This window comes from Lupinus angustifolius, chromosome LG06, assembly GCF_001865875.1.
Source record: "Lupinus angustifolius cultivar Tanjil chromosome LG06, LupAngTanjil_v1.0, whole genome shotgun sequence".
NCBI classification, from domain to species: Eukaryota; Viridiplantae; Streptophyta; class Magnoliopsida; order Fabales; family Fabaceae; genus Lupinus; species Lupinus angustifolius.
This window is the reverse complement of record NC_032014.1, coordinates 12,269,624-12,283,972: the sequence shown is the minus strand read 5'-3', so window position 1 is coordinate 12,283,972 and position 14,349 is coordinate 12,269,624. Positions and strand designations below refer to the sequence as shown.

General features: G+C 34.1%; 3 protein-coding genes across 5 annotated transcripts; 2 read left to right on the top strand and 1 right to left on the bottom strand.

Annotated features, from left to right (window-relative positions):
* LOC109349905 (dynamin-related protein 5A-like) lies at window positions 854–7,495 on the top strand. Its single transcript, XM_019590960.1, has 16 exons — window positions 854–1,177; window positions 1,263–1,326; window positions 1,447–1,554; window positions 2,019–2,120; window positions 2,270–2,320; window positions 2,434–2,495; window positions 2,795–2,885; window positions 3,093–3,157; window positions 3,870–4,064; window positions 4,161–4,280; window positions 4,561–4,631; window positions 4,756–4,981; window positions 5,399–5,449; window positions 6,521–6,749; window positions 6,885–7,024; window positions 7,176–7,495. Exons 1-16 carry the CDS (start codon window positions 1,049–1,051, stop codon window positions 7,302–7,304), a joined length of 1,833 nt encoding a protein of 610 aa, XP_019446505.1. The 5' UTR covers window positions 854–1,048; the 3' UTR covers window positions 7,305–7,495.
* On the top strand, window positions 9,060–11,204 carry LOC109349906 (GDSL esterase/lipase At4g10955). 3 transcript variants are annotated; one of them, XM_019590961.1, is made up of 3 exons: window positions 9,060–9,241; window positions 9,546–9,650; window positions 10,181–11,204. In XM_019590961.1, exons 2-3 carry the CDS (start codon window positions 9,589–9,591, stop codon window positions 11,148–11,150), a joined length of 1,032 nt encoding a protein of 343 aa, XP_019446506.1. In that variant the 5' UTR covers window positions 9,060–9,241; window positions 9,546–9,588; the 3' UTR covers window positions 11,151–11,204. The 3 variants fall into 3 exon arrangements, with proteins under 3 accessions (XP_019446506.1, XP_019446507.1, XP_019446508.1); XM_019590962.1 differs by having other exon boundaries at window positions 9,060–9,247; XM_019590963.1 differs by lacking the exon at window positions 9,060–9,241 and adding an exon at window positions 9,250–9,291.
* LOC109349908 lies at window positions 12,694–13,622 on the bottom strand. The gene has a single exon (XM_019590964.1). It carries the CDS (start codon window positions 13,601–13,603, stop codon window positions 12,911–12,913), a length of 693 nt encoding a protein of 230 aa, XP_019446509.1. The 5' UTR covers window positions 13,604–13,622; the 3' UTR covers window positions 12,694–12,910.

Below are 14,349 nucleotides of genomic sequence, written 5' to 3'. Positions count from 1 at the left end.
TTTTAAGTCACATTTGAAGACAAATTTACCTTCTATTAGATTGTAGAGTTTTAAACATTTGTAGCTACTACCTATTCGTTAAGCATTGTGATTGATTTTTTGTTTCTACCAAGTGATTAAGCATAACTTGTAGCTTTCGCTTGAGATGTTAAGCTTTGCCTAATGTGATGTTGATGTTTGTTACTATTTGGTCTTTGACTTATAATTGATGTTATTTCTGCTACTCAATTAATTTCAGATTTAGATTAATATTTAGACTAGATTCAAAGACCCATAAAAAATAGAGTCATTAACTTGCCCATTATCAACACTTCGCTTTTTTAGAATTTTATTCTTTGTACTTTCCTTTTATTTTCTTCTTATCTATTTTAATATTATTTTTTCCACTATGGAAGTTCTTAAAATGTACATTTCTACTTGTAAAGGGGCTCTTAATTAGAAACATGTAATAATTATTGTATATTTAAAGTTAATTATAAGTTATCACCTATATAAGCTACATACATATATTTATATTCTGGGTAAATTTGAGGGAAAGACTTACTATTTTGGGTAAATTTTGTAATTTCCAGTTTTTAGCTACATAAATTTTCTCTTTAGCTAGATTAAGCTTAAGTTGTTCATGTTAATTAAAGAGCATATGTCTTATATTTTCTTCAATATTTTTTGGTTGTCCACGTGTATCCGAGCCGAAAGCATTATGTGAGGTTAACTCTCTCGGCACATATTTTTTCATTCACAATATTCGAACCCGAAACATTGCTTAAGGGAATCAAGCATGTAGGAACCAACTCCGGTTGAAAATATAGGTGTGTCTGAGTTGAGTTACTGAGTTACTGCGAGCAACAACAAGTAGTTCAAAAAGGTTGATATTACTTTTCTTCTTCTTTCCATTTCACCTCATTTTCAAAACATATTCTACACGCTCTTACAAAACCAATACGCGCTTTCTTCTCCTTCTCTCTCTACTCTGTCCACCAAGCTCTCTGTAACCGTCTCCGACCACCAGATCTATAATCGGAACTCTGAACCAAATCGATCGAACTATATGGAGAACTTAATCTCTTTGGTTAACAAAATCCAAAGAGCTTGCACCGCCTTAGGTGACCACGGCGAAGCCAGCGCTCTTCCTACACTCTGGGACTCCCTTCCTGCTATCGCCGTCGTGGGTGGCCAGGTACATCTCCGATCCACCGCTTTTTCTCTTCCGATCTCACCTCATTTTACTTGATAACGTTACTTTTGTTTTCTTCTTCTTTTAGAGCTCTGGAAAGTCTTCGGTGTTGGAAAGCGTTGTCGGCAAAGATTTCTTACCTCGTGGATCAGGTCATTATTATTATTTTCATTTGTTAGTTTATTTTAATTTTGATTTAATTGAAATCAGTGATTGTGATTGTTTTTAAATGTATTGATGCGTGATGTGTGAATTGTGAAACGTGTTTTCAGGGATTGTGACTCGGCGACCTCTTGTGTTGCAGCTTCACAAAATTGATGAGGGAAGCAGAGAGTATGCTGAGTTCCTTCACCTACCGAGGAAAAGGTTCACTGATTTCGGTAATTGTTTCGATTCGCAATCTCAATTTTAACTGCGTCTCGTTGTCTAAGGTTTTTGATTACAAGATGCATGAAATAAGTTAATAACATTGATTAGTAATGGAAAGTCATATCATCTGACTGAATTTTCCTAATTGAGAACTATAATTTCCTCAAATATTGAAGTTGCTGTGTCATAACTGCTTAAGTGTATAGTTGGAAAAAATGTTAATGTTGGTCAAGATTAGAGTCGAACATTTAGGAACAAAGGGAGTATATCATTCCTTGGGGTAAAAATTTGAATGTGTGTATTTTTTGCTGATTTGAATGCTTATTGACCATTTTCAATTTATTTCCATGTCATGTCAACCTTGACTGATTTAAATGGTTGTTTTACTATCTGGAACTGCCTGTCATATTTATTGAAATTTTTCATTCTATCAATTTATTTAGCTTTCCTAAGTGTATATCTTATTTTTGTGTAGTTGCTGTGAGGAAGGAGATTTCAGATGAAACTGATAGGGAGACAGGACGTACCAAACAGATTTCAACTGTCCCAATTCATCTTAGTATATATTCTCCCAACGGTATGTTTTAATTTTTGTTCCATTGTGAATTTTTATCTGTCATGTAATATGTAGATCTTCCGGAACAATATCCAGTGACAATGTGTCATAATCTGTTTGTTTTTTAAATTCAAATTTCCAATTTTGGTTGACCTCTTGGACCTATGCAGTTGTTAACTTGACGCTCGTTGATCTTCCTGGACTTACAAAGATAGCAGTAGGTAAGCAACAAGTTGACATGTCTTGTTTATCCATGATTTTAAGACGTCCCACTGGGAATTCTTGAATTTTGCGATGAGCAATGAGTTTCTAAGAGATTGTTTACAATATACAGATGGTCAATCGGACAGTATTGTGCAAGACATTGAGAATATGGTTCGGTCCTACATTGAGAAGGTAGTGTTCATTCAAGTGCTAAGCTTCTAATAGGAAATAATGTGATTAAGGAACAAACTTCACCAGCTAACATTAAACTTTTTATCCCTTAGAAAAATGGTATTATATAATTTAAAATCTCAATTTGCACTGCTAGAAAATTTATATTCCATAGTTGGCTGATTGAGCAAAACTCTAGCTTTTTTGGTTTTTTTTACATAGGGAAATACGTAATGGAACTTTGTTGAAAAAATTGTTTCCATACTAAAAAAATTGTCCATGTGGGAATGTGTGATGTGCTAAATTTGATTTGTTTGCAGCCGAACTGTATAATTTTGGCTATTTCACCAGCCAATCAAGATCTTGCAACATCTGACGCAATTAAAATTTCCCGTGAAGTGGACCCCACTGGTAATGTCAATATTTATTTTTCAGGTTGCATGCAGTTAATGAAGTTTTTCGTTGTTTCTCAAGAATCAGTTCGTACAATGCAAATATTTGCCATGTTGCTGACAGTTTGTATTGCTTATTTGTTGAGAACAAGTTGATTGGATTGGACAGCTTAAAAAATAGCCTTTTTGTGTTTTAATTCTTGGTTTATTGATTTCAACTTTTCAGGGGAGAGGACCATTGGCGTTTTGACAAAGATTGATCTTATGGACAAGGGCACTGATGCTGTTGAAGTAAGTTGAACAATTTGTACTTCTAATAGAACAACATGCAATGAAATATAAAAAATTGAAATTCTTTTATGTTTGTAGTATTATCATCCATGAAATATGAAAATTAGATACTTACCTCCTGAAGGCTGTTATGGGTCGGCATACTCAACAGTAGCAGTTTGTACTTATATATTAAAATAGTATAATGATTCACATAGTTTGGTGATAATTGCTTTATAAACACTCTTGACCCTACCCTTCATCCATTTGCACAAATATATTTTATAAGGATGAGATGGCTGAGAATATATACTGGACTTATTTGCTATTTAATTTGTTTTTATTTGTCGAAAGGGGAGAACTTTTAAGCAACAAGAACTGATTCTTGGAAAGAAAATTTCAATATATTTCAGAATATGATCTTGATTTCAATTGATGCAAAAATCTTGTTTGTTTTTTCGAGAAAATTATCTGATTTCAATGGACTCTAGTCATAGTACCATATTGATAAGGAGGTGGATGAAGTATCTATACTATAATGCTCAACATTTCTTGTGTTATATTCTTTCTGCTTCTTAACTGTGCCTAGTCTGTTTAATCATCAGTATTCATCACTCACCTCCCTTCCAGTTTACATAATCTGGAGAATAGACAGATAATTCACTCTAACAAGCAAAATAATAGATACTTAATTCAGTTCTGATCTGTATGATATATCCTTTTGCTTGCTCAGATATTGGAAGGGAGAGCTTTTAAGTTAAAGTTTCCATGGATTGGTGTCGTGAATAGATCACAACAAGACATAAACAAGAATGTTGACATGATTGCTGCCAGGCGTAGAGAACGTGAGTACTTTGCTAGTACCCCTGAATATAGACACCTTGCTCACAGAATGGGTTCTGAGCATCTAGCTAAGATGCTCTCAAAGGTAAAGATAGAGTTTCGTTGCATCATTTGACTAAAGTGTTCCATTTCCGTTTTTATATAATTCTATGGCTAAATCTTAATGCTTTTTATGTCTCAGCATTTGGAGACAGTAATCAAGTCCAAAATTCCAGGCATTCAGTCTCTTATTAGCAAAACAATTGCTGAACTTGAATCTGAACTGACTCGTTTAGGAAAGCCTGTGGCAGCTGATGCTGGGGTAAGATTGCTCTTCATTTCTCAACCAGATTGAATTATCAACTCTAAAATATTTGGTTATTTATTTAAGCTCAATGCTGAAAAAACTGTTTTTCATTCCATCCTTCTGCTATATTGTGTGTCTTTGAGAATATCCATGACCACAGTCTACCCATAGGTTTAGATGAGCTCATTTATCGGTAGTTGAGATAATGAAGATATAGCATGGGATCAAATTTTCTGGATCCTACTTAGTGTATTATATTAGAATTTTCTAATGATTGATTATCAATTGCATGCAGGGCAAGTTGTATGCAATCATGGAAATATGTCGCACATTTGACCAAATATTTAAAGAACATCTTGATGGCATGTAGGTGTTAAACTTTTGTGATTTATCTTAATAATTTGTTGCCCTTTTCCTTTTGTTTCACAATTTTCTTTATCCTCCATCCATTGTTTCAAACTAACATCAATAATTTGCAAATCTCCTACAGACGACCTGGAGGTGATAAAATCTATAATGTCTTTGACAATCAGCTCCCAGCTGCTTTGAAACGGTTGCAGTTTGATAAGCAGCTTTCAATGGAAAATATAAGGAAACTTATTACAGAAGCTGATGGGTATCAACCTCATCTAATAGCTCCAGAACAAGGATACCGTCGTCTCATTGAATCTTCTTTAACTACTGTCAGGGGCCCTGCTGATGCAGCTGTTGATGCGGTACGTATGACAAATTTCTGTAAAATAATTATCGAACGCAATTGGAAGTTCTCGACTGAATGTCACTCCATTTGATGGAAATATATGCGCCCAATTTTTTTCTTTCTATTTTTTAGATAATGTGTTTGTAGTGGATTATGTGTGAAATAATGTACTTGATATGAGAATACTGCTTTATCTTAGAGTTCTAAGTTCATCAATTGAGTTCTTAATTCTTAAAAAAAGCAAATTCATCAACAACAAAAAAACCTCAACCTCAATTTCAACCTTGCCAAAAGCCTGGAAATGGCAATTTTACCTTCTTTTAAGTATTACTGGTTTTTGTAATAGTTGGTTTATTTACACATTGAACTTTTATCTTTGCTGATCTCACTGTTCATGCTCATTGATGTGTCGTTTTGATTTGAACGCTTTCAGGTTCATTCCCTATTAAAGGACCTGATTCACAAAGCTATTAGTGAGACTGTGGTATGTTCAAGGCAGTGCTTATTTAATGTTTTGTTGTATTCCTTGCAACTATGTCTGTGATTAGAAAGTTTCTTTCTTCTTGTTGTTCTGGTTTTGTATTGTTTATTCTAGTGACAAGGTTAGTTTTGCAATATTAATGATACTCCCACACATTTTCTCATGCCTTTTTACACCTATTTTCTAACCATTGACGAAAAGATTTTTTCTTTGAAAACAACAATGATTAGATGTTCATTCAGTGATTGTGAAAAATGTTTGAGGAAAAGGGTGAGATGTTTCATTTTCATTTTTTAGTGCCTTCGAATTTAAGTTGAGAAATGCTGTCAATATTTACACTCACAATTAGCCACTCAAATATTTTGAAAAATAAAAACTAGAAATTTGATTTGCCAGTTAAGCATTTGGGAGTACCAATAACGTCGGCCTAAGATATGTATGCTTAGATGATCTAATAAATCAATCTCTAATATGGAAATTACACTAATATCCCCACTTGATGTTTGGCTTCATTTGACCTGAGGGAGGTGTTTGGAGTAATTAAGTCAAACCTGAAGGGAGGTTAGTGTAATTTCCCCATTTCTAATCCTTTGTATCTGTGGATGTCAAAAGCCTCCGAAATTAGAGATGATAAAGACTATTGGATTCACCTTGTGATATCTGTATTCATTTTTTGTATGAAAGATTAATAGAGCTCCACCTGGAAAAGAACTATAAAATAAAGTACATTATCAGATTTTTTTTTATTTTTAAAACTGATTTGACATATGGTCCTAGTTTTTCAATACAAGGATTCCGAATTGGAAGGATTTTGCATGGGTATTGTGTATGCTAGTCTATCTATTTTGAAATTTCCACACTGATGAATATTACATTAAGTCTTCAATGTGGGGCCACTGACCGTTGGCCTGTCCATGCTTTCATTGCTTGCTGCTTCTGTAGTGATGGTTAAAGCCTGTAATTATTTATCATTAAATAAACCTTTTTAGTTTTCATATACTCAACTGTAATATTTTCTTCCTTCCATTCACAAATTTCCTAGCTAATAAACATGTTGGTTTGTTTGACTCACAGGAGCTGAAGCAATATCCTGGTCTACGGGTTGAAGTTGGTACTGCAGCTATCGAGTCCCTAGAAAAAATGAGGGAGGACAGCAGAAAAGCAGCTCTACTGCTAGTTGATATGGAGATTGGCTATCTCACGGTTGATTTCTTTCGGAAGCTTCCTCAAGATGTTGATAAGGGTGGCAATCCTACACATTCACTTTTTGATAGATATAATGATTCATATCTAAGGCGAATCGGTAAGCCTTACAAGTTACTGTTTCAAACTAAAACTGAAATCACAGCTTTGCGCTTTTAGTTTAATTTAGCATGCCCTTCATCATTATGATGGAAATTATTGAACCATTGATTGTTCGATAATTTTGTATAAACAGGAACTACAATTTTGTCCTATGTCAATATGGTTTGTGCAACTCTGCGGCATGCTATTCCCAAGTCCATCGTCTATTGTCAAGTGCGGGAAGCAAAACGAACCTTACTTGATTACTTTTTCACTGATCTAGGCAAAATGGATGTAAGACTAAATCTGTTTTACCAAGTTTTATGATTTATGCTTTTCAATTATTTATTGAACTTAATAAAAGCAATTATTGAGCTGGTTTTCATTTGGATTTGATATTTGCGAAAGAAGTTAAGCATTGACTGCCTGCATAAATTCTTTGCAGCCGAAGCGTTTGTCTGCATTGCTGAATGAGGATCCTGCAGTTATGGAACGGCGGACTGCCCTCGCACAGAGGCTTGAGTTATACAGGAGTGCGCAAGATGAAATTGATGCAGTTGCTTGGTCTAAGTAGATATGTGTATGTCTATCACTTTTATATATTATTATTACACGTTCATTCTTTATGCTCCTTTCTTTTTATTGTCATTTTAAATATCCAACATTTGTATTGCTGCGTGATGCTGAAAGAGTATGATTTTTGGGTGAGATTAGAAGTGTCACTTACGTTTTCTACCAAAGAAACAAAGTGTTCTCTTGATCTTTGATTGTTCAGTCCTCTAAAGCTACCTAATTCTTTGGTTTCAAATAACTTCAGAACATCATAGGATGGTCTAGTGAGGTAAGGTTTTATTGGATCTCTAAAATTGACCAAAAGGTCCAAACGAATTAGTTCTTTACTCATAAACTGATGAAACATCTTTAGTAATATAAAAAAATAACTAGTGAACATAGCAGCTTAATGTAATAATCTTATCTATAATGTAAGATTAGTGTGCCTGTGAAAGCTTAGCCACCAAAATGGCTTCAATTTTTACCTAAATTTTAGTTGGTTTCATGTCCCCTAAAGCCCATTGGGAGCTGGAAAGACAAGTAGATTTGACATTCTACTGATTTAGCAGTTTGAGTAAACGAATATATAGAACCACATGAATGTGTGTACTGTTCTTTCTTCTTTACTTTTTATCCTTTATTTTATTGTTTCTTCACAACAATTAGGTAGGGAAATTTTAAAAACATAAATGATTGCTTAGACATTGATGATTATAAATATATTCATAATTGAAAGTTGAAAATAAATTATACAAGTGAAAATCATACATCAATTGAAATGATTAATTATATGGGAGGGCTTGATTCTCCCCCTAATATATTTGGCTCTGGCAGAGAGTTATCCTTTTGTTCTTTATTATTTTTATTGTCTTCATAACCCCTACTTTATCATTTAATTTCTCCAAAATAGAAGTACCATTATATTACATACATTACTTAGTACACAAACACTCTCCCCCTCCTTATAAGAAAGCAAATGCACAAACCTCTGCATAATCCGTGGAGTATAATTAAGGATGTTAGTGTAATTGTTACTCTTATATCGAATTCTACGTATTGAATTCGTCAGCTAATACAATCACGTGAAACAAGAGCTTTAGGCCCCAAAATAATAGGAATCCGAAGTTCTTTTCATTACCGGTAACATCAACCAAATAAAAAGTTAAATAGCTAAAAAATACTTTCATATGGTAAAACTTGATTCATGCTATAAAAATAGCAACCGATAAAAGTAAAAAAGTTACTCGGTCATTATTATCTAAACTATTGGTTAGTTTTCCTTAATTACCTCAGTATCATTTCAGATTTTCACTCTTAATCTTAAAATCGATTTCTAAATAAAAATGACATGAATCGGCTCTATTATAGATTGAAAATAACTTTGATAATTTAATAAATAATTTTGTATATCGAAAAACTACAAATTAAAAATATGAACCCACATTTTAAATTTTATTTTAGGCCTATATTGGACTACACCCACAGTATAGCATGGAACTATGGTTATTGTCATCCTTGAGTACTATTATTATGTTAAATATTTGTTATCGATCATGTTTATCCTTTAGTATTTTCTATTATCTGTCATAGTTTGTTGTAAGTTGTAACCGTAGTTTCTTAGCTTTCTCTACAATGGAAGTTTTTTTTTCTTCTTTAGCTTTAACGGTAGTTTTAGCTTATACTTACTTTCTATCCTAGTTTTTTATTTAATTTTGAGTAATATTATTTTAACATTTTATATTTTAAATTTTTTGTACAATTAATTAAATAATTTTATCTCACTTATTTCACCGACCCCATAATTATGCCATCATGGCACATCTATGTCCGCAAGGTTAAACCGTTTTTATCACCCAATGGTTATGATCCAAAACAGCGTTGTTTGATTTCTAAACCCAACAAATAGGAGAAGAAGACAGAGACATTGAAATCTGAGGCTCGTTCATATTCTAATCTAAGGTAAACGTAAATCATTCCATTTCCATTTTCATTTTCATTCTTATTTTCACGTATGCATATCTGCTTCTCCTCCTCTCCTCTTTCCGGCATTCTATTCTATAATTAATCCTCCATGTTTTATTGTTTGTTGATGATATTTGTTGTTAAGTTCTAATATCATAAATCATATGAAGCAATTCATTTTCATAAGAGAAATAAAATAAAGCTCACATGATACGGTTTATTTCATCATCTGTTTATGCAGAGACACTCTGAAAATCTGAATGCTGACCCGTTTTTTTCTCTTTTATGACAATTTGTAAAGATATTAAGAAGACAACAGGAGGTGGTGCACTGCTTAGGTTGTAATGGATTTTGAGAGGGAAACTTTTCACCTCTCAGGGCCTTTGCATCTAACTTATGTCCTATGGTAAGACTTATCAAACATATTTTCCACTTTCAAATTTTGGGATTAGATAAGAGGAAGAGGCTCGGCGTAACAACAAGTTTGTTTGTCTCGTAACATATCCTAGAGATAACCTTTTGACTTGCGAGGATATGGATCTGAACATCTACAATCTCCATACCTTATTAGGTGTTAGTATCGTACATTGGGTGGTCATTTTTTTGTGGGATTATATAATGTCGTTTCTTAGCTAGTTAGCTATGTAGGGTACTTAATACTCATCATGTTGTTCCTTCACCATGTCTATGTATGACATGTGTGTATCAGTTGTATGTGCATTAATCATGTTTTAACAAGTGAGGATGTATCAGGGTGGTATACCCAACACATACAGGACTTTCTTTTTGCTTAGAGCTTCAATATATTAAAAACACTAGTTTACTTTATTATGATCATTCGGAATCCTATGAATTTTATCTAAGAATTTGTGTTTTATTCCCTAATTCTCCTATTAAGAGTATTTGGTCAACATAATAATTTACCATCTTATTCAGGGATAATCCATATCATCGAATGTCAGTTGCTGCTAGTTTGGTACAAGGTGTTTACATTTTAGAAAGGGACCGGCAAGAGAAACGTGAAGGTTCCAATGTTCTTGCACCGCCGTGGTGGACATTCTTTCACTTTCAGTTGCTTCGTCCACTTATAGATGATGTTGATTCTTCCATCTTTGGGGCAATCTATGAGTTCAAGCCTCCATCATCTCAGAACAATGACACTTTAGACAGAAGTCCGCGTTATGTGATTGCATTTCGAGGGACTCTAACTAAATCGGATTCAGTTTCCCGTGATATCGCGTTGGATATCCACTTGATCCGACAAGGGCTTCATCAAACTTCTCGCAGTGATATAGCGATTCGAGCTGTTCGAAACATGATAGCAACTGTAGGTGACTCAAATGTCTGGTTGGCAGGTCACTCCCTAGGATCAGCAATGGCAATGCTCACTGGGAAAACCATGGCCAAGTCCAGCATGTTCGTCGAATCCTTCCTTTTCAACCCGCCATTCGTGTCTGCTCCAATTGAGAGAATTAAGGATGAGAAAGTGAAACACGGGATTCGATTCGCGGGCAGTGTGATAACCGCTGGACTCACCATTGCTATGCACGCTAAGCAGCCGAAGGATTTATCCGTTGATCCATTTGCAGCCTTGGCTGTCTGGGTTCCATGTTTATTTGTGAATCCATCTGACCATATCTGCTCAGAGTATATCGGATACTTTGAACATAGAAGAAAAATGGATGAGATTGGAGCAGGAGTAATTGAAAGGTTAGCAACTCAAAACTCACTAGGTGGTCTTCTAATGAGTGCATTTGGGAAGGAATCTGAACCTCTGCACCTAATTCCTTCAGCTTCTCTAACAGTTAATATTGGTCCAACACATGATTTTAAAGATGCTCATGGGATTCATCAGTGGTGGAAACCTCACTTGCGCCTGGAACGCAAGCTCTACACATACAAATAGTTCTTGTAGTAATTATATTATGTTGGTGGATGTACATATTGGGGATGTTGACTATTTTCTATTTCAAGATATGTATTCATGTATTATTTCATTTTTATTAGTCAAAAATATAAATTTTATATAATTATGGTTTTACCTTTCTGACCAATAACAAATAAAGGATACATAAAGATATACAAACTTTAGAATAGAAGATATTGTTTTCTTATGCATTTCACGATCTTTGAAGGAATTGTCAGCCCATTAACCTTATCCGCCCCAAATCAAGGGTTGTCTCTATCTCTCTCTGTTTTTTGTAGTGAAATGCTTCACTCTCTTGTTTTCCTTCTAAATTGACAACTTCTCTCATTCATGAATTATTTTACTGGAAACAGTAAATGAATTTATTTTAGTAAAGACTTGTAACATATTTGGTTGGGATTATTTGTCTTATTTTTAATTTATAATAACTTCGGGGAATAATGAGATTAATTTATGAAAAAAGCTTATAACCAGATAAAAAGAATTAAAAAAATATTTTTTTCATGTTCAATGTGAATTTGTTTATTTTTTCAGTTTATATTTTAATCGTTAATAAACACAAATTATACCGAACAAATCCTTAATTATTACTAAAGCTCTCGGAAAAAACTCAAGCATGCCTTTGAATACCTCATAGCATATAGTGAGAGAATAAGGAAATATTTGCATCTTTCCTTAAATGCCCTTATCTGCCCAAAGTACCCACTTGATTTCCGTTCAACTTTTTTGACCCAAAAACATTAACTGAGTCTGTCACTGTACCTATGGTTTGTGATTTAGTTTCCTACTTTGATTCTGTAGTCCAACGTAAAACCCAAGGTGAATAATTGGTCAATTAAAATCCTTTGAAGTAAGTTTGTGTTAATTGAGCAAGGAAAAGCACACAACCTTAAAAGTCATAATGTCCAACGAAAAAAGCATTTGTTGTGAATAAGAAAAAGATTTACAAATGTTTCACCACTTTTCACGCCTCTCCCATAAGCCTATAAAAAAATCGGACAATTTTTCTTTAATGAGTTTAGATCCGTTTTTTTTCTTAAATCAATAATGGATTACTCTTCCAAGAAAATCTACTTAAGATCTCTTGGCATCCAACTTGCTTAACCTACGATTAAGCTCACACAAAGCAAAAAAGTATCCCTCATTCCTTCCAAACTCATCATTCCTATCACCCTTTTCCCCTTTGTCAATTGCTCTTTCCTTAATCAAGAAGACGAAGTTGCTCTAATGATGTATATTCCATAAAATTTCATTGACTTTGTTGAAATGAATATTCATACATCCGGAAATGAATTAATTTATCATCACTGATTTTCCTTAAGTTAGGATTTTCTCTATAATGAAGAGGCACGTGATCACTTTCATACTTATAAATAGGGTAAAAAATATTATCTCTCCATTAATTGAGATATACTTAACTCATTTTCCTTAGTTCCTACACATACACACCAACATTCTTTTTTATATAAAAAAGTAGAGGATTTCTAAATAGAAATCCCAATAAAACACCCAGTTCATCTGGTTGAAGAACAAACCATTTCAAAACCCTCCACTAAAAAAGCCAAAATGAAAAATAATTTTTACAATTCAATTTTAATTTTTGATGTCTACCTTGAGGTAAATCACTATTACTAACAATTACAATTATATATAGACTCATAGATATAACTCCTACTACATTCTACAGTCACAATTAAAAAAGAAAGAAACAAAAACAAAAAGATGATAACAGAAGAGAGTTAACAGTGAAAACCTAAAACAGAACCGTCGCTAACAACAATAGCGACTCTGCAACCAGCATTGGTCTTCACGCGATGACTGAAAAAGTGCAACACTCTCACGCGCCCCGCCATCTCCAACTTCGACTCAATCTCCATCGTAGGTTGCACCCTCAACCCATAATCGAACACAACACCGTCACCGTTCGCCACCGTGGGCCCCACGTTGATTACCGGAGAATACAACGGGAACGACTTGACGGAAAACGTGGCGGCCATATTCTGAGTCCGGCCGGCGTCGATCTCGCCGGCGGGGATGAATATGAATCCGACCTCCGTGCCGGAGTAAATGAGCTGGAGGGTGCTGTCGAAGTGGGAGAAGGTGGCGCGGTTAGGGTTTCTGATTGAAGCGTATTGAGCGAAGGTAAAGTTCACGGTGCCGTTAACGATGGAGAATGAGGGGAGCTTAACGGAGTTAACGGCGATTTTAGGGTCTTGTGGTTTGAATAGCATGAAGTAAACGATGAGAATGACGATGATGATGAAGATTAAGAAGATTGTGGCGACGACGCATGAGGCTAGGTTGGTTCGCCCTGACGGTGGCCGTGGTGGCCTCTTTGGTTTGGTGATGGTAACATATCTCTCCGCCATAGGCGGTGGTGGAAGTGGTGGTTGAATGGGTGGATTGGGAGGGGTAGTGGTAGTGGGTCTCATGGTGTATAGAGTTATTTTAATGTGAAAGTGGATGATGCATTATTATGATTTAAGGAAGAGAGCACGTGGTGTCAGAAAAGAAGGGGGAAAATTGAAAACAGCAGTGTCAAAGGGGAAGCTGGTTGTGGGGCTATGGACCTTTTTGTTCAAGAGCGTAAAATATGTGCACCGATAGTGTAAAGATTTTTACATAGTTAGTGTATTATTTATCACTCATTTGCAATATTTTTAGTTAAAAATCAATAATGACTAAAAATTAATGGTAGATAATGGAGTGACAATTAAAAAACATTTACACTATTAATCTATATATCTTTTTCCCTTTGTTCAAAGTGGAAGGTAGTTGTGGAACCCAATGATCTTTTTGTTTTTTAGGAAATGATATATTATCCCACAAATTTTCGTATACCTATACCCTAAGTAATATTTAAAATAATCATAATAATAAATAATATATTCATTTTTATTTTTGTCAATTAAATATCTCTATAAAACAAGAATAACATTTTTTTTCCTCATAATGGTACACATCACTCTAATTGTTATTTGATTCTCACAATCTAATTCATTCCTAACAATATCCACATTTTTTGTTTTTTTTTTAATTTAATAATCAAATTCATAAAATAAAAATATCAGGTGAGAATAGAGTAAAAATATTAATATTTTATTAAGAATGACAGTGTGGTTCTTCTTACTAGTTACTTGTTTCACTATTTTTTTTTTGTGAATGCCAAAACTAGATT